Here is a 27026-nt window from a genome sequence, read left to right as displayed (position 1 = left end):
CAAAGATGAGCGGCGCTTGAGTGATTGACGACGGCCTGCTGGAAGGATGCAGTCAGCTTTGCGATGAGGAGGAGATGGTGACTGAGCACCTCCACTCCCATCCACCTCCATTTAAGGTGACTGTCTGACTTAATTAAGGTTTACAGGTTACGCTAGGCTACTGCTTATATTACGCCGCTCATTACAAGGCCATTAGGCTCGGGCAGAGAAAATATTGTTGTCAGAACCATGATGAGTCAAAGCATTTTATTACACCTCCTGCCTTATCTCCTTCGTCTTCTCCGAGTGTCTGAATGACGTTCTTGGGAGCAGATTGGGAATCTTTATTTTCCAGGGTAAGGGGTTCTTAGAAGAGCTTCTCAGAGACCACACTGATTACCCCCCTCATGGTCAATTTGCTCCTCAGAGCCTCCCATCCAGCCAATGATTCAGGTCATAATCACAATGTATCAGTGCTGATGTTGTGTGTTTCGGTTTCACCAAACTCCCCCCGCTCCCATCCCTCTACTCGCTATCTCCTCCATGCCGCCACCCCCCACATGAAGAGGTGCATGGGATGCGAGTAAATGAAGTAAGCAAGTAATCTAGCCCCACTGATAGCATTCACAAAAGATGCGTGAGGGGAACGAGCGGGACTTTATCCTGCTACGTGCAATTTCCCCGGCGAGGAAATGGCACACAGTTCGAGTGAGCTCGCACTTTCACATTACTCTGGGGCGGCGTGGTTCTCAGGAGGCGTACGGAAACGGTCCAAGAAGTGAGTGAAATCAGATCAGAGAACTGCAGTGCATATAATTAATGTTTCCACCTTCATATTGATCCACTGCATTCCAATAACTCTGATGGTTGTCAAAGCGGCCGGACCGAAGTAATCTTTTCTTCGTGGACATGCTATGCAAATATCAGTAAAAGCACAAGATGAGAGTTTGCACCGTGATTGTCGTAAAGTCACATTTAGTATGGTACCTAAACTTTTTTTTTTTTTTTTTAATTTAATCAAGGGCCACTCTCAGTGTGGCCTGCGGGCCGCCAGTTGCCCATCAGTGTTATAAGTGGTGAGAAACTCAATTCGTGTACCTTTTCTCAAATATTGAACGTAGTTTAGTTTAAAGCGGAAGTCAACCCAAACATATTTTTTTTCAAGAATATGTTCCCAGCAGGCCCACTAGTTGAAACACGGCATTCTGATTAATTTTGTGTTTGTGGAATATAAGTTAAGCAGCAAAATGCGCTCGCTTTTAGCCATCTCTGGGGGCGGCCATTTTGTCTTCTGTCGACTGAAAATGACATCACAACTACTGACCTGTTTTCTGAATCTGAGCCGTGATTGGTCGTTGTGAGCAGTTGTGATGTAATTTTCAGTCGACAGAAGACATAATGGCCGCCCGCAGAGATGGCTAAAAACGAGTGGTTTAACACTTATTCCACAAACGCAATATTTATCAGAATGCCCTGTTTCAACTAGTGGGCTTGCATAGAACATATTCTTGAAAAAAAAAAAATCACATTGACTTCCACTTCAAGGAAATGGAATTGCCAGACTATTCCAGGTGCAAAAGCGCAGCGACGCCGAGCTGTACAGCATCCTGAGCTGCCTCCCGTCTCACTCACTTATTCACATTTTAATTACACGGCAATTCAACACAGTGGAGATGAAGCGACTCGGCCCTATTTCCCAGTACACACACGCCGCACACTCGAAAATATATCATTAGGAAATAGGAGCCGGGGCGCGTTGGAAAAAGAAGAGAACAAGATAGATTTGGCAGTCACAAAGAGAAAGCAAGGAGGTATTTCTTTCTCTTTGGAGGTGAAATCAATGTGGCAGATAAGGCTGCTTAAAGGTTTCTATCAGATGATGCACAGGATCATCTCTTCACAATAGGAAGGCTTCCCCCATTGCTTTGTCAGCAGGCTGCCGTTGCCGTGGCTTTTTTTTGTTTTGTTTTTTTTGCGCGGTTTCAAACTATTTCATCATTTCATAAAATTGGTATGCAGCGCAGCGCTGGCAATTTGCGCCTGTTTGGGTTCCCAATTATGCAGTCGTTGAAGCACTTTTGCCTGTGCCTCGCGAATTCTTATCAAGCCATACATTAAAAGCGTGCAGAATCTCGTGTAAATGGAGTTCATGTTTTGTTCCTTTGTTTGCAGTTGTTGTTAATGTATTTTCACATTGACAAATAAGTTGAGATTGCGATGCAAAGCACACTTGTTTCTTATCCAAGATAGGGCCAGCGTCTGTCTAATAAACCAACAGCAGCAGAAGACCATATTAGTAAATCCTCCGTCCTCTCACCATAAGCCATTTGAGAAAGAAAAACATGAAACAACAACACCGGTTTTAACATTTGCAGACAACAGAATGCAAAGGAAGGATGGTTAGGTAGCAGAGTGAGTGATTGAGTGATTTGCATGGCGGCCATTGGAAATCATTACATTAGCGTTGCAGTGACACTCTGAAGGCCACCCGCCCTGAGTTTTCTAGGCAGCCACCTCAAAGGTTATGACACACATATCTGGGATGGGGGAGGTAGATGAAGTAGAATTGGTGTGGAAGCAAAGGCTCGTGGACCAGAATATGGCCCACTAGATTATGTGACACGGTCTGCCTTGTAATTCTCAGAATAATGAAAACCTTGAAGGAACTGTTATTAAACGCCACACATTACTTCATAAATGTTGTATGGCCCTCGGAGGACTTTAAAATCTGAAATAAATATATATAATATATAAATAAAATGTATTTTACTCCCGACCTAATTGACGACATTGCAGGGTGTGTCATCCACTTGATTATTTATTTGTTGGGTTAAGTGATTTAAAAATATGTAAGTTAAATGTTACGTAAAAACACGTTAAAATATTGAAAGCATTTTTACAGACTTTGTAAACTTATTTTGATTTACTTTTTATTTTGTGTATTTTTATACATTGATTAAAAATATAACAAAAAGTGATTCGTTTTTTTAAAAATTGCAATTTCGCCTTTCAAGTTTAAATCCCCAAATTTGCTTCTTTGCCCTATAAAGTGCTACTTTAATACATCTTTGACACCGTCTGTTATTATATTTGTAAGGACACAATGTTTAATACAGACCTCGACTTGTATCTCATTAGATTAAATCTAGATGAAAGTAATGCAATGCATGATTTTACGCAGGTATGCCAAAGAGGCAGAACATAGACACTAAGTGACTTCATGGTAATCAATGAATCAATGAATGACACCCTACTTGGATTGGGTCACAGGGGTCAAAACTTTCAGGGCCAAAGAGGTGACACGCGAACAGTCACTGTAGAAATGGTTGTAAAGTTTGGAAAGGAACATTGAGTCACGGTCGTATCTGCGCACTGACACGACTACAACAATACATCACGGGCCGCTTTGAATACATTTGGATGTTGAAATGAGATCCAAAATGCACGAAACCGCCGTCGGAGTGTCGGAAAATATGATGTACGCTAACCCGTGTGAACCCCATTAATAGAACACAAGCAAATCTATTTGTTCAGACAGTCGTGGGGAAAATGATTGCCTCAATACTCCATCTGCTTTCTCTTCATCCCTCGCCTCTCCTCTGACAGATGTTGTGTGGATGTGCACGCCTCGCACCCGAGCGAGCGCTGCGGCCATTAGCGAATGCGCACACACTCCAGTCCACAGTCAAGAATGATTTTCTTTTTTATCATTGCCTACCTTGCTCTGTATTAGATGGGATATTCTTGGACTTTTTTGATTGTTTCTTGCTGGCATGTTCCTTGGGTCCACTCATGTCGCAAACATTTCTATATTACGGTAATAAACACCGGGAAATGACAACAGTTGTCGTTTTATTTCTACAGAAAGAGTCAATGTGAGTCAATTCACAGAATGCACTACAAGTTTTCTGATGAACTTAAATGCGAGCCACCTCTGAAAGCGGAGGTCAACCCAAACATATTTTTGTCAAGAATATGTTCCATGCAAGCCCACTAGTTGAAACAAGGCATTTTGATAAGTATTGCATTTCTGGAATAAGAGTTAATCCACCCGTTTCTAGCCATCTCTAGGGACGGCCATTTTGTCACTTCAGTCGACTGAAAATGACATCACAACTGCTCAGGGCTCAGGTAACGACCAATCACGGCTGACCTGTTTTCTGAAGCTAAGCTGTTATTGGTCGTTACCTGGGCCCTGAGCAGTTGTGATTAGGACAAAATGGCCGCCCCCTGAGATGGCTAAAAACGGGTGGATTTTGCTGCTAAACTCATATTCCACAAACGCAATATTAATCAGAATGTTGTGTTTCGTGGGCTTGCTGGAACAAATGTTGACAAAAAATTGTTTGGGTTCATTTCCCCTTTTAGCATACAATTATTTACATGGAACACAGTGCAAAAATAATTATACTACTTTTACCAAGTCCAAAGGTATGATCATCTGTTCACATTTAGCAGCTTGTCCTGGTAAATTTAATAATTCCAGGTTCTCCCAAGATCCGTATTCAACTCAAGTAAAACAGGAGGCACGAAGTTAGTGCCTTACCCATATAAAGAACCAATTTCTACAATGCAGCCTATTTACTATTTATAATTTATGACATCCGTGAAGTCCCAGTTTACTTGATTTTGTCCACATTATGTCTGCCTCCGCTACACAAGGTGGCGAACTAGCGCCTTTTAACTCCTTAGGTGCCAGATATTCAACAAGGAAGGGTGGCTTATTGCTACTTGCTAACTGCTAGGCTACAAGAAAAGTGTTCTCAGGGACAATATTACAGAGCATTGTAACTTGTAGATGCAGGTTTTAATGTTTCTAATGCATTATTGTCATTAAAAAAAAACAAAAAAAACAAACAAACAACAATCACCAAGAAGAGTCTAGTTGTCTTGATTTAATCTTTGTGGATGACTATGACTTGGGTGACCGAGAACCTACACAGACAAAGAAAAAGATACATGTGTAAGAAAAAAACCCACATGTTTATACTTTATTGCTATTGTAACTGTAATTAAAAAAAAAATTTAGGCAATTATGTTGTTATGCTAATAATTTGCACAAGGGAGAAGTTGTATGACTTTAGAGGGCATATTTTGTTTGAATTCTGAATGGTACAACCAAAAGGACCTCCAGCCATTACTAGCACTATTTTTCACAATTACGTGTGGCCTCTGTGTCTCTGAGTGCTTTTGTGTGAACCTTTGTTGCGTGCCTGCTTTTATTCCTAACTTTGTATGCCTATTTTTACAGGTTGTGCGTTCCTCACCTACTGCGCCCGAGAGTCCGCCATCAAAGCCCAGAACGCCCTCCATGAACAGAAAACACTGCCAGGGGTAAGTGCTGCAGTATATGTGCATCTCGCGCCTTGTAAAAAATAGGTGAGATGATGGAAAAACACAGGAAAGCAATTCAATCAGCGACTTAACACTCTGAAGTCTCAGTTTCACTGCGTCTTTGCATCTCTCTGCATTGATTGGACATAGGCTGCCTCATACTTATCCCTTATTAATATTGGTTGTACTTATCTTGACATTGCTTTCCGATAAATCATCAAAAAAAAAGAAAAAATTGTCTTTTTAACATGTCACTACTGCCAATCTATTTAGTCGTGTTGCCCACTGCTTGATTTTTGAGATATAGGTGTCTTCTCTTAAAAATAAGTAAAAAAAAAAACCTTTCATTTGACATATTTACATACATAATTCTTTGCTCCTTTCTTGTCCACAATATTTTACACCATGTTTAACCCGCTCAAATTTGGTCCGTTTTTAAGTGTTTAGGAAATGATCAGATATGTGTTTTCATTTCCATGAGTGTTATATGGAAGATCATGTTTCAAACAGTTTAGTTGTGAGAGCATGTTATTTCCCATTGATCATTCTTAGCAATCTACATACAAAATACCCCATCATTCTGTAACTTGGTGCCAGACAGGTGCGACCAATAAAAGCCTGCCCTGCCCCCAAATATTTTAGCTATTCCACACCATTATTCAGCCTCTCTGAGCTGTTCAGTGCAGTAATACATTAAAAGATAAAGGTAATTACCTTATTAATATTATTATTATTATCTATTTATTCTTTTTAGATAGGCTTGTTCAATTGTTGGCAATTCAACCCCCCTTTCTGCAGACAAATATTCCATCTGTTAATGAAACCGGTAATATTTTTTTAGGCATTTCTGTTGAAATGTTGATGAGGTGGCTTAAAATCACAGTCTATTTGGGGTATTTATTTTATTTCAAGTAATAATGAATGTACTGTCATGCTATAATGTATGTGGTAAGTAGTGTGCTGCAGCTCCCATTGACGGTCTCTCCTGCTGTTTAAATAATACATTTTTCATGGTGTGATATGTTCCTCACATTACCATGATGACATTTTTAGGTCGGCAGGTTTTCAAACATATCTTGGCATGTTGCTTACATGCACGTCACTTCTTGTGGACACGACGTCCCTTCGTGCAGTTTCAATGCTGCCACTTCAGTGAGTAATAAAACCCTATTCTTGTACCCTTTCAATCCTGCTTCATCACCTCTTGCGCTGATTCCCCTCAACCTCGCTCGGTCATGTCCACACCACTACCCCCTCCCCTTCCCACCTCCTATCTCCCCGCTCTTGCTGTGCGAGAGCGTGTCATAGAAATGGAACAAGCAGACGTTGATGGCTGTTGGCCTCAAGTATGAGGCTACTGTTACCTCCCTTTGGGCTTCACTTGCACATAAGCACGCGAGGGCCGGTGGTCCGAGGAGGCATGAGGCAGCCTTTGAATATCACGTCATTGATTCAATGACTGTAAAGACCTGTAAAAATGTGCTTGTTTTACTCCTAAATATGTTGCGATAGATACAGTGGATGTGGGCAATGAATATTTATTAGAATTTGATCTAGTGTAAGTCTTTAGTTTGTGGACTTGGTGATGCAGCATGTGGCTCATTGCCCAAGGTAATGTGTGCAATTATGTGTGGTCATGCTTAGTGTAATGCAAGGAAATCCAAAACATAAGTGTTGGCAAAGTTTGTGATCATATGTACATGAATTATCAACAAGGTTAGGATGCCAAATTGTTTTCATGATAATTTAAGTATACGCTGTAATTAGTAGGAAACTGTGCCCTGTTATTGGCTGGTGACCAGTCCAAAGTGAAGCCCGCCTCTTGTCTAATATGCCCAAATAATGGGGGGAAAAAATTGGCAAAGTTTGGCAAACCGAGGCGTACAATCTCTTCTAGCAAGAATTTAATAGGATTTATTGTACCAGGGTAATGAGCCGCATTATTCTGAGGAAACATGGATTAACTGATCACATATATATTCTGGTCAATAGTTCACCTTGTTCAAACCCTCTTCCCTACCTCATTATCAAGACATAGCAATGAACAACATGTCACATAGCACTAATAGGAGCTAACAAGGGAGGTAATCTCGTCTCACACCTACTCATTGTCGGATGGTATATGTGCCGGATACCTGCTCGGTTCACTCCATATGGAAAACAGGAGGCACAGATGGTTTGATGGCTTGATCCAAAACATGGAGAGGGCAGCTGCGCTTTGCTGACAGGTGAGCTCATACTCTGATTCCATATTTGGGCCCTGCTGGGAATTCTTATTTATCATACTTTAATCTCGTCGCACATTAGCTGTTGACAGGAGCGGCGCGGCCTAACGAACACGCGTCGGAGTGGAATGTCGCCATGATGTCGTGTGGAACCACCGGCATGTGAGACGCATAGTTTGCCCGCCAAAAATGTCAAGCTTTGTCGTTGACAAATGTTGACTCCTGATTGCGGTAAAAAAACATGTGCACATGGTAGCCTGTTGTGATCCACACCACCCAGGGTTGTGAATGCATTAATTCTTCATTTGCACTAATTTTTCGTTATACATAATTTATTACAAGAGGCTGCTACATGTGATCGGATGTCTTTGTCTTGAGACTTGAAGCAGCATGCTGCTTATTGCCCAAGGTTATTTTTTTACACCCTTTTCCAAGTAACTGCTTCAACAATTAAAATAAAAAAGACAACTCTGTTTCCCAGCGGTCGTTACATTAATATTGCCACTAAGGCGTCAATTTTATACAGTAAAAGTAACCCACAATTTCATTCCCTCTCATATTAAATGTTACTAAATTTCAGTTTGTTGACATTTAAAAAAAAATAAAAGAATAAATCAATAAATGACAAAAAAAAAAGCCATATGATGTTGTATTAGCTAGCTGTTTACAACCACTGGCTTTCTGGGAGTCCAGTCCTGCCGGTTGGTGTATAAAGCCGCATGGCAATAGTGTAACATCATCATACTTGCATAGAAACATCGCAAGGTAGAGAGCGCTTGGCGAAAACGAGGCTTATCTCACCCACACATCCCCTACTTTGCCTCAGCGCCACTCCCGCAAATCCTGGCGATCCAACACCGACGTAATCTCGCTGCAGCATGCATGTGGCACATCTCGCTGGATATAACATGGCCGTAAGCGTCACGTTTAACGGTCCCGCTCCATACATTTAGTATTAGCAGGTCTGTACTTGACCCGGGGTGTGGGGTGCAAGTGTGAGAGGGCTGCAGTGATGTACTAGTCGGAGGCAGGTTTATGGAAATGGGAAATAGCACCCGCGTTAAAACCCCAATGAGAGCAGCGAGGGGATTATGTTCTGACACACACACACATACAGTCACACACATGGACTCCTGCAGTGTCAACACTCTAAGCAGATTCCCTCCTCCTCAATTGCCTTCTCCATTTCAGTTTTTCACCATTTTTTTTTTTTTTTTTTTTTTGATTTGCTGTTTGTGTTGTAAAAGTTGTGGTACTGTGTAAATGCCAGTGGTGCCAAATGTACTCCACTTTGTACTTTAGTAAAGGTACAGACTGTTAAAAAAAGAAGACTTTTGTAAAGCAGTACCAAGTACTGATTAAACTTCTTTACTATGTAAGTAAAAGTAAAAAAAAAAAACAGCACAGTTTCTGAAATGTGCTTAAGTTCAAAAGTAAAAATGGAATATTACTCATTTATACAGTGAACCCTGCATATTTTATTTGGAACCTATTCATGTATTTGCTGTTTTTGTTCTCACGAAAAAGAGCTTGTGCACATATTTGTTCGCCCATGTATGATGTCACGCTAGTTTGTGCTAGCATCTTATTTAGGCTAATATGCCAGCTAATGCTATTGAGCCTCATGCGAATGTTTTGTTTGTTTTGAATAATTTCACTACTGAATATTGAAATTATGTAACATGGATTCATGGTTGTGTACATGCTAAATGCACAGTGTTGGCGCTTTATGGTTCTCTTTGCTTTAAGTGCTATGCTTCCATCTTGTGGGTGGGGTGTAAATGTTTTCTTTTCGCTATTTGCGGCAAGGCTCATGGTCAAATTGCGGGGGCATTCTCGGCACACAAAATATCTTCCCTCTTTTATTAACTTTCTTTTCTGGTGCTTGAACTGAGAAGAAAAAATGGACATGCTTTGAAAATGCATAGCTTTGCTTTGGTCATCTCCATGTTAGTTGTGAACTGACTGACAAAAATGCTAAATTAGGTAATGATTGAAAAAAAATACACCTTAAAGTGAAAATTAACCCAAACTTATTTTTCAACAATATGTTCCCAGTAGGCCCACTAGTTGAAACACGACATTCTGATTAATATTGCGTTTGTGGAATATGAGTTAAGCAGCAAAATCCACCCCCTTTTAGCCATATGAGGGGGTGCCATTTTCTCATTTCTGTCCACTGAAAATGACATCACAACTACTAAGGTCTCAGGCAACGACCAATCACAGCTCTGCTTCAAAACAGGTCAGCCGTGATTGGCCTTGAAAAAAATATGTTCGGGTTGACTTCCACTTTAATGTGAGATACATTTTTTAGATTGGACAGAATATTTTTGAATCTCAATCATGTCTTGTTTGCGTTGTCATCATCTATCCGTGGAATGAACTGCAGATACATATCTGTTTTCAAATGTAGGGAATAAAAGTAATCAGAAAAAGAAACACAAGAAAAGGGCAGACACCTAATGTATTTATACTCCGATACTTCCCACCAGTGGTACATGCGAGGTCATAATGGGCTGTGCGAAGAGCAGAGCAAGACAGGGGAGCGTGGCCTTGCAGCTACGCCGCCGAGCTGTTCCTCGACACGCCGTCGAGCTTTTTGCGCCCGCGCAAACTATAAAAACGCACATCCGCGATTGTGCGCACGCGACGCCATCCATCTGCTTCTCTGGCTCGCGAGCCAAGCTCACCCGCGTGTCGTCCGATCTGCTGCAAAAGGCTGAATTATTCAATGCTACATTGTGTGAAGGTTGTATGAGGTAGTAGATTTGGATTGAGTGTGTGTGTGTTGTGTTGAGTGGGGGTGGGAATAGAGCGGACTGGTCAGCATGAAGCCAATTGGTGCTGGCAGCATGTTAAGGCCTTGTAGCTAGAGAGAGAACTCGTTAGAATTTAGCCTTTGGGAAGCAGGAGTGTGTGTGTGTGTTTGTCTGTGTGTGTTCCTAATCAGTAAAATGACTGTGGCGAAGGGAAACCAGGCAAGGTCTTTCTTTTTCTATAAAATATGTATCCTTTGAATAGCAGCAGTACATGTGTTTGGAATATAATGTTGTTTTATAAACCACAAAACCTATCTTTAGTGCCCAAAGCTTTTCATTTTTCATGACCACCGTCTCTAGTTTCTTCATTTAAATATTTTATCCTTCTTACAAGCAGCCTAAAAACAGAGGAATAGTTGATCATTTGGTCGAAAATGATCTTATATCGCATAAAAGGTAAATGGACAATGTGCTGATTTTGGTTTGTTGACATACAATGGATCCGTTGTTTTCTTGCGCGCTTGTCCTCATTAGGATTACGGGTTGGCTAGAGTCTATCTCAGCTGATTTTGAGCGAGAGGCGGGGTACAGCCTGGACTGGTCGGCGGTCAACCGCAAGGCACATGGAAACAAATACTCACGCTTAAATTCATCCCTATGCACAGTTTGGAGTCTTCTCTTAAACTAACATGCTTTTTGTAAGCGTGGCGTTGATCATGCAAAGTCCACACAGGAGGAACTGAGCTGAGATTGAAAGCCGTGACCGCTCAACTGTGAGGCAGATGTGCTAAACACTCGGCCTCCAGTCAAGCTTCCAAAGTCAAATGCCCCCACAGGTGGTAATATTTTCATAACAAATATCCGTCCCTTCATTTCTGTGTGATGCCACCACAGAAGTGTGTACAGGTGAGTGCCAAGAGGAAACCTGTGATGACAACAACGTAATCGTAAATAGAACTTCCTGTCACATAGCAAAGGACGTGTCTGCTCAGCTTAGCATAAATGTATTTATTTATTTACAGTAACCTTTATCCGGGTAAGGTAATTGAGATCAGATGACACAATGGCAATGCTGACGTGGCTGCAGACTGCAGAGTCAAACAAAGCAAAATAAAAGCAAATGCAACAAACTGTAAAATGTGATCGTTACATATTTGCGCAATACATTGCCTGTTTGCTCAATATGAGAACGGCGGAGAACCAACAACGCAACCGACATCACAGACTGAATTGTGGTCTACTTTGGGGGTTCCACTGTATTGCAAATAAAGTTCTGCTGCGTTGTTATAACCTGACCTATATGCAACTTTAGTAGCCAGAGGGACACAGTGATATTAGTGAAGTCTGCAAAGGCAAGGCAAGTTTATTTGCATAGCACATTTTAGGGTACAAGACAATTCAAAGTGCTTTTCCATAAAGCATTGAAGACATCACATAAAGAGAAACAAAATATTATTCAGACGTTGCAGAAATCAAATCATCTAAAATAATTAGATGAAAATGATTCAAACCAAGCATCAGCCTAGATAAAAGCGAGTATGCAAATGGGGATTAAAACAAGAGGATAAAGGATAGATTCACAAGAATGCTGCAGTATTCTATAATGTTTTCAGCCCTGATTTAAATGAACTGACAGTTTGAGCAGACCTCAGCGATTAAAGGAGTTTGTTCTACCAGGTGTAATAACTAAATGCTGCTTCACTTTGTTTGGTTCTGGCACTTAGAAACACACAATAGACCTGTCCCAGATCACCTGAGGGGTCTGTATGCTTCATAGCGTACTAATACATCTGGCATGTATTTTGGTCCAAGACCATTTAGAGATTTATACACCAATAGCAAGATTGTGAAAATCGATTCTTTGACTCACAGGAAGCCAATGTAGTGATATGAGGACAGGTGGGATGTGGTCCACTTCCCTGGTGTTTGTAAGAACTCTGGCAGCATTTTGGGCCAACTTCAGTTGCATGATTGATGTTTTAAGACCTGTAAAGTCACAATTACAGTCATCCAACCTACTGAAAATCAAAGCATGAACATGTTTTTCTGTGTCTTGTTGAGATAGAAAACCATTAATTTGACCTATGTGTTTTAGGTGGTAATAGGCAAATTTAGTTGTGGCTTTTGAGTTGTTGTTAAAATTCAGGTTTGAGTCACTAATTACACCAAGATTTTGTGGCACGATTTATAGCTTTCAATGACCTGATCTTGGACTTTTTGGGCCAAAAACAATCACTTATATCTTGTCTGGATTGTGCTGGAGAAAATTCTGGTCCATTACTCATTGATGTCGGGTTTGACAGTGCCATGATTACTGTTTCTATTGATAACCTCTGAGAAGAATGATTGTCTTGCGTTTTTCAACTCCTGTTTGTGGATGTGAAGACTGTCTTTATGTAGTAATGAACCTGGAGTTTGGTTATGTGCCACGTGCGCTCAGCTTGTCTGCCATATATTTTGAGCTTTTAACCAGCGGGGCATTTCTCCATAGTGATTTTTTTCCTGACTGACAAAACATTGGTCTTAGTCAGGGCAATGCACTCCATTGCAGCCAAAACTTCAGAACTGAAAGCATTTACAAGGTCGAAATAATACTTTCTGATTACCTCTACTCCACCCTTGTTCAAATTAGCATGGGCTGTTGGCTTGAATAAAACACAGTACTAATCAGATAGGACAATATCAGTCACCATAACCTCCAAAATATTAAAACCTTTAGAAATAATTAAATCCAATATATGCAGATGTAGAATGTTACTTGTTGAAAAAAAACAAAATCGTCCCAGAGGTCCAAGAGTTCTTTGACATTTCCCTTTTTCAGATTGCAAAGGAGCCACTGTTACATTTAGTCTGTTCTATATGATGTATGAATCTTGCAGGTGGCTCTGTGTTCTACTGTATGACAATGTGGCAACAGCGTAACGCAACCATTCGTCTCGTGTGTGTGTGTGTGTGTGTGTGTGTGTGTATGAGTGGCGTGACGGCTGCCGCGGAGGGTTGATGTAACTTGCTACTGCGAGCTATGCTTCTTGGAAAACGGATGAATCTATACATACATGCATCCCCCGGCCCCCCCCGGAGCAAAGAAGCGGCTAGAAATAGACTACAACAGATATATGTTGGATCTTTGGTGCCGTCACAATGTTGCAATATTTCTCTCTGTCTCTGCAATGCTCCTTTTGCTACCTTACTGTGGCAAATGCACACACACACACACACACGCACACACAAAAACTATACTCACAGCCATACACAGGAGAATAGGCACATATTTAGAGAAACCCTCTCCTGAGTTTGGGCTTCCTGGTGTTTTTGAGGGACAAAAAGGCGAGGATTTGTACTCATTGTATGTCTTTGGAGAATAAACTACCTCATAATATATTACACTAATAAAACATGAGCCACAGGTGAGTATTTAATTCCATAAAGTAAAGTAAAGCAAAGTGCGTGGCTATGAGTGTTCCACAATCATATATGGTCCAATACACATGTCCTTATTCTGCTCCTTATACCTTTGGGCCAATGGTGAGTCCAGCTTTCATTACTATGACTCCTGAGCTTTGCAATTTACAGAGGCAAGTGTATACATATAGTTGTGATCATAGGTTTACATACGCTTGCAGAATCTGAAAGATGTGTACTGTTTTTTTTATTGTTTTTTTTTTAAAGCTGAAGTCAACCCAAACATATTTTTTTCAAGAATATGTTCCCAGCAGGCCCATGAGTTGAAACACGGCCTTCTGATTAATTTTGCATTTGTGGAATATAAGTTAAGCAGCAAAATGCACTCGTTTTTAGCCATCTCCGGGGGCGGCCATTTTGTCTTCTGTTGACTGAAAATGACATCACAACTGCTCACAACGACCAATCACGGCTCAGATTCAGAAAACAGGTCAGCCGTGATTAAATGTCAATAAAATGAAACATTTCCAATAACTTGCCAATATTTCTCAAATTCTGCCCAGGTATGTAAACCGATGAGCACAAATGTAACAGTGGTCTGGTTCTTGTCTGTGCGCTGTGGCTGGCGGCTTGTTTCTACTTGTGGTAGCTGAGTGTTGAGGAAAAAAAAAAAGCGAGCACCTGTGAAGACAATATGGCACTTAAATGCACCACCAGACACAAGGGGTCGCTTGAAAGTGTGTCTGGCTCTTTGGCGAGTCTACCTGATGCTGTCACGGTTGTCAGAAACTTTGTGTGTGGGCGTTTTTTATGTAAATTAGTAAATTTCTCACACACACATTTTCATAACTATGCAGTTCACAACTTGGTTGTGTAATTTCACACTTAACGGATGAGCAGGCGCTCCAGAGACCCAACTATTTGTATACAAGAAATAGAAAAGTAAATTTCCCATAATATACCCCCCTTTAAACTGTGATGCTCCACATTTGGAGGAAAACATTTTTTATAAATGCCGACATGATCTCCTCCTCACCCTCCCCACACATGAAGCCACTTCACGGTGAGAAGTGTGCTATTTTTTCCGAGGTACAGGTTAGCAAAAGGGCTGAAATTATTAATGTTTTTTGGTATTTTTAGCCCGTTTAACCTATTTCTGGTTGTGGCTGGAGACCGCTCGCCCATCTGTCTGTGAGATTCCATCATGTGACACCGTCGCGATCTGGGTTACCGAGTGGAACAGGAGCAGTGTGTGCGTTTTGGACACGCACTTGCTACCTGTAGCAGCACCATGTGATGCCGTGCAGGTCAGACTAGCCGATGTGAGTGTGAGAGCTCAACCGGATGAGCCCATTTTTTCCATTTTTTTTTTTTATATGGCCCCAATACAGGTGGGTTGATCCATCAGGGGGTCCCTGCACAGGCTTGTACAGGTGTGCCACTGCCCAGGGGCACAAGGAAGGAAGGAAAGAAAACAAAAAGAATTGTGGACATGCTTGATAAACTCGAGCCTTGAACAGCAGCTTGTGCATGTGTCTCCCTTGCGCGGGCGTGCGTGTCCTTGTGTGTGAAGGGAAAGAGAAATGATTAGCCTACAAAACACACACACAAACAGACAAGCCAGCAGATTAGCTGGCAGGCAGGCGTAACTCGGGAACAAGCAACTTCACGCAATAATGAAGGAAAAACATGTACACTTACAATCGTGTGTCACCCATTCCGATCTAATCAAAGCTGACATCTGACCTTGAGAGGGGGGTGAAAAATAAGAGGAGGGGGCACGTGGTCATGTTGACAGCTTGAAGTCATATACCTTCCGAGCCAAAATAGCCGGAAGCCGCGAGCGCAGCATGCATCGTCTATCTGAGCTTGACTGAAATGGCACACTTACTTTGGAACCAGAGGGGGCTCATTTGTAAGGCAGATGCGGGCGCCTTTGGTGGGGAGCGCCTGTCGAGGGTTTAAGGTGCGTGTGTGCATGTTGGGAGTTTGCACAGCACGACAGCCAGCGATTGTCAGCAAAAATCAAGACTAATGAAATACAGTACACATGGCTCGGGGGCACAAGGGGAGTGTGACTGACAGGAGGCGTGAGTGGAAAGAGCCTGAGGAAAAGCCTCCAATCTTGAAGTTCCAGCGCCCTTTCCCAACCCGGATAAGGGACGCAGCATGAGGCATAGGGTGGAGGAGAGGGACAATGTGTGTGTGTGTGTGTGTGTGTGTGTGTGTGTGTGTGTGTGTGAGGGTCCCCAGGGGATATGACACGGAATACAAGTGCATGGAGAGTGCTACTGATGGGCCTGTTCATGTGGAAGTGGGTATTATCATTGCAGAGGAGGGCTGTCAGCAGCGCTCTCTCAGGGAGTCAGTGTCAGGGCCGTCGCTTGCGGTGAAGGCTTCTGTCGTCTGCCACGCAGGAGGCCGGGACGCTGGCTTTTGCTGCTTCAGCTGAGATAGCAGCGAGCGCATCGTGCACATTCAACATTTCCCTATCTGGACTCCAAAAGTTCTTTCCCCTAACATTTTCGGAAAATAGATTTTTGCTGCTCTTTCATTGTAGTTCATTGTAAGGGTTTGGGCTAGTATTGTGCAGACATGTGAAATCGACCTTTTGCCAGTTGTTTCTAAAGTTACAAACCTAACTTCACACTGACTTGCGTCTTTTTCATTTCTTTAATATGATTCCTCCCCCCTAATCTAACCCTACCTGGTTTTCACTGTGAAGATACAGCATATAACCCCACTACCATGTATACTAGGGCTGGGAAAAAATTTCGTATCGCAATGTATCGTGATACTTTTTATGCCGATACAAAATATCGATACGTTGATGAAGTATTGATACTTTCTATACCTTATGTTTTGCACGTTCTATATCTATAACATATTTTTGGACCATTTGAGGTCCTTAAAGTTGATCTTTGTGAATGGAGTTTTATTTATTGCACTCCTGTTTATCAGGAAGAGTTACTGGAACAGTTTATGCACTTTTTAATCGTGATGTCAAATGGCACTTAGGTTAAACCTTTGGAAACACATGCCTCAGTTTTGTAAAAATATATATTTATATAATATTTAAGTATCGCAATACGTATCAGGTCGCAACCCAAGTATCGGGATCCGTATCGGATTGGGACAAAAGTGTATCGTCCCAGCCCTAATGTATACATTTGTTCTCCAATATACAGCACCAGAAAAAGCAGGTAAAAAAATCCTTGTCTTTCTTGAAACTATGAATTCAACTTATAAGGGACGGTGCCCTTCCTTAAGGCTAGGTTCACACAGTAGGACCCGCAGCCACGGTTTCTCAGTTTCTCCAAAATGGGATGATCTCGAGACAACCCACAATGACAGGGTGGGCAAACGGATACCAGGTCAGATTTTTCAACCCTCCAAAAATTTGCAATGGTAGTCACAGAGGGGTGAGCGCAACTAACCCTGACAGTACCTAATAGCACGTAGCAAAACTTGGAGTTGGTCCCCACAGGGGGCAGAAACATACTGCCTGTGCTGAAAGTGACTCTGGAGCCACACCATGAGCTTCAATCGACTCTACTGGGTAACAAACATGCTGCAAGGCTGTCCAACATCCACTATCATCCATAGAAAGCAGTGACAGAATGTGAGAAATGAAAGGGATCCCTTCAGAATACGATGTAGTGGAGGGAACGTATTGGCATCCATGTAAACCGCCGGCCAAAATGTAGCGCCCTTTGATCACCCAGGACTTAGGAGAGCCCCGTCCCAACGCGGGACATCATGGATACTGTGAAAAAATTTGAGTAAGGAGAAAAAAAACAGTCAAAATACAGCAGTGTACAACGTTTTGGGAAATGGGGCTACCTCGGCCACAGGGGACATTGTGTCGTGCCCAAGCACTTCAGTGGTACTCAGGAAGCGATCCAAAAATCAGTCCTGCTTCCACATTGCTTATTCCAAAAGAGTCCATTGTTTTTGTGGCCAAAGCCAGCGATGTGGGCTTCGGTGTGAAAAAGTCATATTGGGTCCTTTCACGCCGAAGCTACATATCGGGAATACAATTTTGTAGCCTGACTGTCAGTAATTGGCCTTTAGACTTGTCAAACTGTCTCACAACCCTACAGTCCATAGCCAAATGAATATGAGTATATTATGAATAGTGGAGTTTCTTCTGAATAGCATACAAAATGACATATGAATGTAACAGAACATTATTTTGTATCATAGAAAGGAATCAAGCCTATGGTCAAAAAAATGTTTGTTTGGACAGAAGTTAAAAAGTGGAAGGATTTTCATCCTGACCCTGATATTCAACGCGGTATATATGGTCGTAAAGTCCACAATTTGCAGAAAAAAGATTAAAAAAAAAAACAGTGCTTGTATGGACATAGCCTTAGAGCTTTCAAATAGAAAAGCAGGAAAACAAGTCTTACGCCAACAGCTATAGCCTGAGGCCTTCAAACTATTCCCGTCTTGGCGGCATTGAGAAGCCGCTGTCAATAATTCAGACTAAAACAACATTCTTGTAGGCAGCGGGGCTTACATTTGGGTAAAGTACAAACCCCACAGTATATCAGACTTAGGTGTTCTTGATGCTTATTGGCATTGCGTGTATACAACATCAGAGAACAACTCCAACCGGAATCCTGCCTTTACAAGCATGACAATACTCCGTTTTCAATGATGTTGCCAGGGAGGCATTAACCTGACAATAGATGCTTTTCATCTAATAGGGATCTCTTGCCTCAGTTTTGTATACATTATATTGATAAAACTGGTTGATACAAGTGCAATACACCATCTTCAAAAGCTTAGGTTTGGTAAATATTGATCAACCCGAATGTGCAGTGAGTGTGTCCACAGATGCAAAAATAACTTGCACAGCTGCGGCACTCTTGGTTTTGGGTCGCACCGCCTTGTTGAGTTATTGTGCTTCCTCAAAAAGGATGTTAGTTTGGATGAAGAGGCAAAATGGAAAAGAGGGAAGCTCTGGATTAGAGAAGGGGGTAGGAGAAGGGCTATGCGGAAGCAGATAGGAAGAAATAGATGAAATATATTTGAATCAGTGAGTTGTGAAGATTAAAAAATGAGATGGAGACAGAGGGAAATGGAGAGTGGGGAAGTATTGATGGAGGGCCTCGCCGCTTCATCGGGACTGTTTTTTTTCTTTCTCAACCTCTTCAATATGAATCAGGAGAATAACAGCTGCGGCCTGTCTTTCGTAGAATCCCACAGTGAAGTCCAAAGGCATCCCAGAGGTAATCATAATGTTGACAGTGTGGCGCTCACACGCCGAACAGCATTGGAAGGCTGACTGCAAAAGAAAAAAAAAAAGGATTAAAATCACACAGGGAGAATCAAAAAGAACAAAATATTTGAGAAGCAATCATGCAGCTTTTATCTCTGCACATCGGATAATACATTTTTTTTGTTTTTCATTAGAGAACCACAGCTCCGGTTTTGTCAATATAATAATGCATAGTTTTGAAAATGATTCAGACGCCATACTGTATGAAACGGTTTGCAATAATACCATATGTTCTATGCGTCGTCTTTAGTCCAAACATGGCAGTCTGATTGATATTGCGTTTGTGGAATATGAGTTAAGTAGCAAAATACACCCGATTTTAGCGGGCCTGCATGCAACATATTCTAATTAAGAACATTTGGGGGTTTTTGGTAGTTGAGTAGTCTACGTTCCACTGTGGCTCCATCCACCTGTTTCTATTATGCCTTTTTTTTTTAAACTTTTTTTTTACCTCAATCTTTCCTTGTCATTTTTTTGGTATTGATTTCAGGATTCATCTCTCAATCATGCATGCTCTATTTGTGTAATATATAATAATCGTGTCGCTCAGTTTTTGTCAAGTGAGCTCTCAATATTCTGCATATTCGCCACCTTACAACCATATGACGAAATATGTTATTCACTAGGCTGCTCTTTTTCTTCCTAATGTTTGATTAATGGGCCTATCAAACTGTGACAAAATTTATTCTGTCGTTTATCTCATCAACTTAAATATTGACTTTCAAATGGTATATCCGATTAATTAGAGCGGCTCAACTTGCACGGGCGTGCTTTTATTGATATATTCCTGAAAGCGTACAGTGGCCCTCTTCCAAATCCGGTCAGTCCGGCCTCGTGCTCTAACAACCTCTTTTATCCTGCCAACTCCTTCCAAATCTTCACCGGTCTGACCATTTGACAGGCTTAAAGGTACCCTGCGGACAAGTGGGTAACGAGTGGAGAGGTCTGTAAAGCAAAAAGGTCTGATAAGTGGACTCTGTGTTGCTTGTATGGCGTGTTCTGACATAGTGCGCACTAAGCCGTGTGCAGGTACGCTCAAAATAGGACAGTGGAGGACAACAATAATGATTTTGCGTTTGAAAAGTAGGAGATTCACCCTGCACATTTGTCGGGGGCCTTAAGGATGCACAAGGCGTGCCTGTGAAAAATGTTGTGTATAAACAAAACCATGATTGTTGGCAGTTTCAAACCCTACTGGGAGCCATTAGCTGACTTTAGCCAAGATGAATAGGAAGTCATCAGTGGGCCAGTGGAAGTCTGTCATGTCCTCTGACACATCTAAAAGCACTTAGGCCGAGTTTGCTGAATGACCAGAATCTGGTAATGCCAGATTTATGATGGTGTCCATGTGCAGCGCGGCGCCCTGTGGGTATTCGCCGCCCTGCTATACTTACACTGCCTTCACTTGATTTGATATTGGGGAAAAAGGAGGGAAAATAAAAGCTCTTTTCTTTTGCCCTCTTGCTCTTTCCCTCACACCGCCGCGGTCTTGTGCTTGTATTGAAGATGCTCCATAGTGAACTGGCTAGTGCTTCCAGAAATGGGACTGCACCATATAGATACAAAGGGGAAGTTAGTTGTGAGCACTTGTTTACACGTGATAATAATATGGTTATGTGACTTACTTACTTATGTGATTGTCATCGTTATAATGGCCCTTTGACTGGAAAACATAACTAACAGATGTGATCTGTGATGGAAAATAAGGTTTGACACCAGTGAGCCGAAGTCTTGCAAGATTTGCTGATTTGATGGTTTGAACTGGGACTGTAGACTACATGCTGCAAACAGGCACTAAATGGGGACAATGATATACTACGAGGCGGTTCCGTGTAGATCCGTCAGGCCGATAGAGTGATATCTCGCCATGTCAGATAAGACTCCGCGCGCAGCAGGTCAGCACATTTCACAAGAAATCACTCTGAAGCAAGTCAGCTACTGCAGCACAACACATCTTGAATAACACACACATCTTTTGCCTCCCAAACTCTTAAGTTGTGTTCTTTCAGAGTGGCAGCACCCAGCGCTTGTAAGACAAATCCTTTCTAATAGGAGGCCTGGAGGAGCGTTGAAGCGGCGTGGTCGATACGCAGGGCCTTTGAAGCCGGCCTATCTCTTTGTCTGCGTCCAACTAAAAAGACAAGCGAGGGGTCCCGCGGGGGACAAGCGTCGGGCTAAGTTTCTATTAACACTATCTACATAGCACCTAACGTGTCCCTGCGTTTGATGTGACAGCATCCAGATTACGGGGAACAACAAAGCCGCGGGGGCGATGAAGCCTGGCTCACAAAGGGTGTTTGCCTGAGAAACATTCAAACGCACCAATTTAAACATTTTAATAGAACTGTTTACATGCTGTCAAAATGATTTTAGTTCTTGGTTTTCTGATTGTTTTTTTTTTTTTTTTTTTTAAACTTGCATGTTCTTCAGTATAACCCATAGAGTGGGTTGCTTGTGCAATTTCCAAGACAGACAGGCGGCATTCTCCGTCTCCATTTGAATCAATCACACTGTTGTGAAACAGATGATGTGCCGCATGTGTGCTTGACATCCTAAGTGCCGGCGTTTGGGTTCGACTAATGCGTTTGCTCTGACAGCGCGCTGGATTGGATCGCTTAGTGTCACCATGTGAATTGCAAACGGAACAATGAGCAAATGCCCCCCCAGCCGGTGCCCTCTAAGTGAATGGTTTTCTCTCCATAGCACGCTCAACAACGGGTGGACGTGCATGCGTTATTATTTTTGATTTGTATGCATCCTAATGATATCTTAGCTTGACATCTTATGCCAGTAATGTTCAAAACACACGTCCTGTTGATTATTCACACAACGTCAACATAGAGAATTTCTTGAATTAAGTCATCACATTTCTTCAACACACTTTGGTACATCCATTAAAAGTATGTAAAACATCCAATTACTCAGACAGGATGATGTAAAGTCAACAAATTAAAGTGCCCACAAACAACTTGAAAATATGTTTTCAGGCACCTGACACGACTAACCAATGGGGAAACTGGACGTTTCTAAATGTCATGTCTAGAAAACATGTCTCAAGTTCAAGTTTGAAGTTTTAAAACTGCTAGCAAGATGTGAAAGTAGCCTCATTTCACTACACTGTAAATAAGCCAATGTTTTCTACAGCGGTAGCGTGACTTCTTCGTAATGGAGTCTTACTATGGTGCTAAATGTTATTGGTTTGAAGTATTATTTCGGGGGGATGTACATTCAATTAAAAAACTCATGAAACCCCAAAGACATATTTAAATGTCTTACCACAGTCTAGCCATTCAATCCCAGGAATTGATTTATATTTTCTTCCAATTTTTTCAAACGTTAGGGTAAAAGATGGTCTGAAAATGTCTGGTATTGAATGAGTTAAAAATAAAAAACGAGTGATACATTTAGCTGTCAAGCCGAAATGTTTTTACTTACTCCACACCGGTTCTGATTCCTCTCAGCTGACGGTGTCCCCTCCACCTCTGAAAGGCAGCTCTTATGTTCACTTGTTTTGTCTTGGGATCTGGAGATATTCCGCCATAGTCACAGTAAAGTTCCTCAAGCCTCCCTCCTCTCCCTCTCTCTCTCTCTCTCTATATATATAACGTATAGAGTATATACACTTCAGTATTAAAAAAAATGCTGTAAAAAAATTATTCATATTTTTTTCCACTTTTTTCTTTTGAAAGAAACAAAAAAACGGTCTTGTAAATTAAAACAGCCAGCCTCCAAAAACCTGTCGTTAAAATATTACAACATATTTTTTTTTCCAGTTTACAGTTTAATTTAAAACAACTTCAGCCTGAAATATATGCATACCAATCTAATAATGAAATTATGAATATCAAATATGATTTAGAAATTTGGGCTCATAACTCATAAAGTGGACAGCAAACTGAGACTTTCATTATACATCCACACGATTAGCCGACATCAACAGCGACACACTTAAATTTCAGGAAGCAAGCACACTTCCAGAAAAGGGTGAAAGGTGTGACATTTTGCCACTTGCTTTGAATAGGGTGAAAAAGCAGCGCCAGTAATTCATTATTCTCTTGAAGGGTTTGACAGTGACATAAATTACCAATCTATAATATCGCCCTTGTACAGCAACTGTGAACCATCGCAGAGGCAAAGTGGACCCCGTGTGTTCAGTGTCTCTTAAGACCGCAGAGTTGCACCTCGGGGGCCCTTTTGTCCGTCAAATCGGATCAAATTAAAGATCCTCGCCTCCATTGAAATGTCTTTGTTAGACCGCAGAACACAGCGGAAGCGTTATTTCCGATGGCCAAGGGTTACAGGATGACGGTGGCTTGACTCTCATGTTGAGAAAGTGTAGAAATGGCTTTTCCCCCCTCGAGTGGAATCTACTGCAACACCTCTTGGCTTTGACGTTGACTATAAATATGAATGTACCAGAAGCTGCTGTTATTATTGTATAGATTTTTTCCCCCCTCCCCCTTTGTGGGAGATATTTGTCAATGTTTATGGAGAGAAACACTGACATTGGGGGATGTTGCAGTCACATTTCCTTCTGTTTGTTTTGCTTCTGTTAAACCGTGTTTATCACTGTAATTGGTAAGTTATACTTCCTGTTTGTGTTTCCTTTTCTCTTGGCTTGATAGAACTCTTAGCTGGAGAAAGTATCAACTAGCTTTTTGTGAACACAGAGATTTGATTCAGGTCTTTTTTGAAAGACATCATTCATTTGAGTGTCATCTGTTTCCACTGTGTGCACAGAGTGAAAATGGAAGCTCCTAGGTTAGCTTCTCGCATTAGCTGCTAGCTAGCTAGTTGAGAGTTATTAAGCATGAGTGTTATGTTTTAAAGGGAAATCAACCCAAACATATTTTTTTGAAGAACATGTTCTATTCCGGCCCACTAGTTGAAACAAGGCAATATGTTTAATATTGCATTTGTGTAATGAGAGTTAATCCACTCGTTTTTAGCCATCTCTGGGGGCGGCCATTTTGTCACTTCTGTCGACTGAAAATGATATCGCAACTGCTCAGGCCTCAGGTGAAACCAACCAATCACGGCTGACCTGTTTTCTGAAGCTGAGCCATGATTGGTCGTTACCTCAGCCTTGAGTAGTTGCGATGTCATTTTCAGTCGACAGATATGACAATTTGTCAAACAATTTTTGACAAATAAAAAATCTGTACACTGTCCAGGCATCCATTGCCTGTTACGTTTTCCCATCCCATCACCGTGCATTGTATCACATCTATCCTGTTTGGTGCATGGGGTCCTAAAATGTGATTTCCGTGGCTGCGAGGAACAGGCTATGTAGCATAACATGATGACGCAGTGTGTGATTGTAGTAAAGTAAGTAAATGGTTCTGGAATCATTTTACATGAAAAGTCAAGAGTTCTGTTTTGCTGTTTGGCTTTCGTTACCATTTCATCTAGGGGTGGAACCAGAGCCTGAATCGATGAGCAAACTCAGACAAAGACAGAATGGATTGTTTTTCTTCAGCTTGGCAGTACTTCGTCATCAAGCCATTGAATTACACTGGTTCCCACTGTACTGTATTGTATTGTATTGTACTGTATTCACTAAGGTTTCATTAGGAATCCCTTTGTAGTTTTTGTGTTTTAAAAATGAATGAAATCAATACATTTCATCAGATTCTTCAGCGAGATAATAAAGCGGGCTTCTTGTTCTGGGAAGGCGCGAAGCTTTGCGAGCAAGGGGTAACACAACGAGAGACGTGGCTGTCTTAGCGCGGCGAAGCGGCGCGTCTTGAGCTTCTCACCAGCCCACGCGCTCCCACGTCAAGGCCGTATATTTAGCAAGCTTCATTTCTTCTTCCGTGCGCCACGGTGCGAGAGGTGCACGGGGGTTCTGAAATGTTTGTCTTTGTTCTCCTGGCAGAGTGTTCTGTATGTGTGGGCGTTCACAGTTTCTAGGAGCACCTTGGGAATACATCTCGACAGATGGAGGCTTTAACTGGAGTTGCAAACACAGGCGCGTACGTGCCTTTGCAGCGTGCTATTTTAATTTGTTTGTTGGTTTGCTTAAGTTTGCAAATAAGATGTTGCTTCTTAAGCTTCTTGCTCAAATATCCGTGACACCCCTAACTCTGAAAATGTGATCGTTTGTGATTTTATGCCTCATTCACTTCAGTCTGGCGGTTTAACACAAACAAATCCCCTCCCCACGTTCGCCTTGCTGTCATTGCCGCTGTCCGTGGTGCTGAAACTGCCAGCAGCCGTTTTCCTTTACAGTGGGAGTCCAATAACCATGAATTTGTAACAAATATTTGGAGGAAATAAACATCTCTGAAATCGAAATTGAAAAAAAAAAAAAACAAACCTCTGCATTTCAAAGCGTCGTTGCAAATGATGTGAGCGAACATGAAAGCATCGGCTCTCATGTGATGAGAAGAACATAATAATAGATCTGTCATCACTTCTAGTCAAATTGAAGATAGTGTTTAATAGTTTGAACCTTTTTACACTTGTGGGACATTTGAAAATGTCAACTTTAATGTCTTTATTATCATAAGGACTTGCATTTATAGCAATAACACTCCAGATTCAATGTACACATTGTCAATGTCAGGGTCAACTGTTTTGTTGCTTTTGAGGTTCTACAGTGGCTAGCTTATTTTGACACTTGTATGTCAGCTAAACATATTTCAATGAGATATGTCCGCAATTGTCCTTCATCGTTAAAAGAAGGATTTTTTTTTTTCCTTCCTTGAACATCTGAAACAAAATCATGCAGCCTTGAGTTTTTGTTGGATGCATATATTAGCCTTTTGCTTCTGATAAGTGACACATACAGTGGTGCTTTGCGTTTAATTTGTTCGGCCCCGTTAGTCTAAACACGGCATTTTGATTAATATTTCGTCTGTGGAATATGAATTAAGCAGCGAAATTGGCAGCCATTTTGCCACTTGCTTTCGAGTGAAAAAGACATCACAGTTGCTCACGGCTCAGCTTGCGAACATCACATGACCAAACTCAGAAAACAGTTGTCCAAACAGCTTAACTCATTCACTGCCATTGATAAATTTAATTGTCTTTTTACAGTCCAGCCATTCACTCCCAGGAACTTATTTATTTATTTTTTTTCAAAGGTTAGAGTAAAAGAGGGTCTGGAAATGTCTGGCAGTAAATGAGTTAAGAATGTTCAAAGCTTACCATTCCATCTGAAACATATTGCACATCTTTGAGATTGCACGGGCCATCAAGTCAACGACAATATTTTTTCAACACATTGTGCAGCCCTATTAGAATTTTTGATCCTTTGGGTATTTTGACAAAAGTATGTCATGAAGAAATTATTTCAAATTACATTTTTCCCTAGTAAACATTGCTTGTAATCAGATTGTGTTCAACCTAACAAGTTCCACTGTATGCATTTGTCTACTGATTTAGCAGCTGGCCTTGTGTAGTAGTGACAAGTGAGAGAGAGAGAAAAAGTGGAGAAAAAAAATGCAACAGACGAGACGTGGCCCCACAATTTAGTACGTGCGACCTTGCGTGATGAAAAATGCACGCTAAAGAAATACATTCTTATTTTTTTGCAAGGTAAAACAATTCTCACCGCTTTGGGGCCAATTCTGCCACGCATGATGACAACCATCCAGTCGCCCGCTTTTCCGTCTTTTGTCTCCAAACACATTTATTATGTGCTTTGACAGCCCCAGAAAAGAGTAATTGCTTTTCTGACCTGTAATTTTAGCTCAGCAAAATGCATACTTTGTTGATTTATGTATTGCCTTGCTTCGGATTACCTCATGGGTTCGGCTTTAACACACTCTCCCGTTTCAACAGATGTGCTTTTAGGTGGCCTAATGAGTGTTATGATGATAAAACATCATGCAACCGCCCCATAGGACTGTAAATAGCAAGGGATAGGCTGTTGGCAGTCTGAAGGCACAGTCCCATTTTCTCCCCAAACATTCCTCCTCTGTCTTCAACACATTGTTCCATCAGTCCCTCTATAAGCCATTTTTCTCCTCCATCAGCAGCGGTGGCACTCCTCTCGGGACGATGGGTGCTCGAGAGCCGCGGGCTTCCCTG

At 41.6% G+C, this 27026-nt stretch overlaps 1 protein-coding gene across 5 annotated transcripts in view; it reads left to right on the top strand.

The window, feature by feature from the left end:
* celf5a (cugbp, Elav-like family member 5a) overlaps positions 1 to 27026 on the top strand; it is a 303484-nt gene that overhangs the window by 12912 nt on the left and 263546 nt on the right. For all 5 annotated transcript variants that reach the window (XM_086046324.1, XM_086046326.1, XM_086046325.1 and 2 more), the window contains exon 2: positions 5231 to 5313. In XM_086046324.1, coding sequence (XP_085902450.1) covers positions 5231 to 5313 — 83 coding nt within the window. The remainder of the gene's footprint in view (positions 1 to 5230; positions 5314 to 27026) is intronic.

Source organism: Filicampus tigris, chromosome 12 (assembly GCF_054856515.1).
Source record: "Filicampus tigris isolate MCC_2025a chromosome 12, RoL_Ftig_1.0, whole genome shotgun sequence".
NCBI classification, from domain to species: domain Eukaryota; kingdom Metazoa; phylum Chordata; class Actinopteri; order Syngnathiformes; family Syngnathidae; genus Filicampus; species Filicampus tigris.
This window is presented reverse-complemented; position numbering and strand designations above follow the sequence as displayed.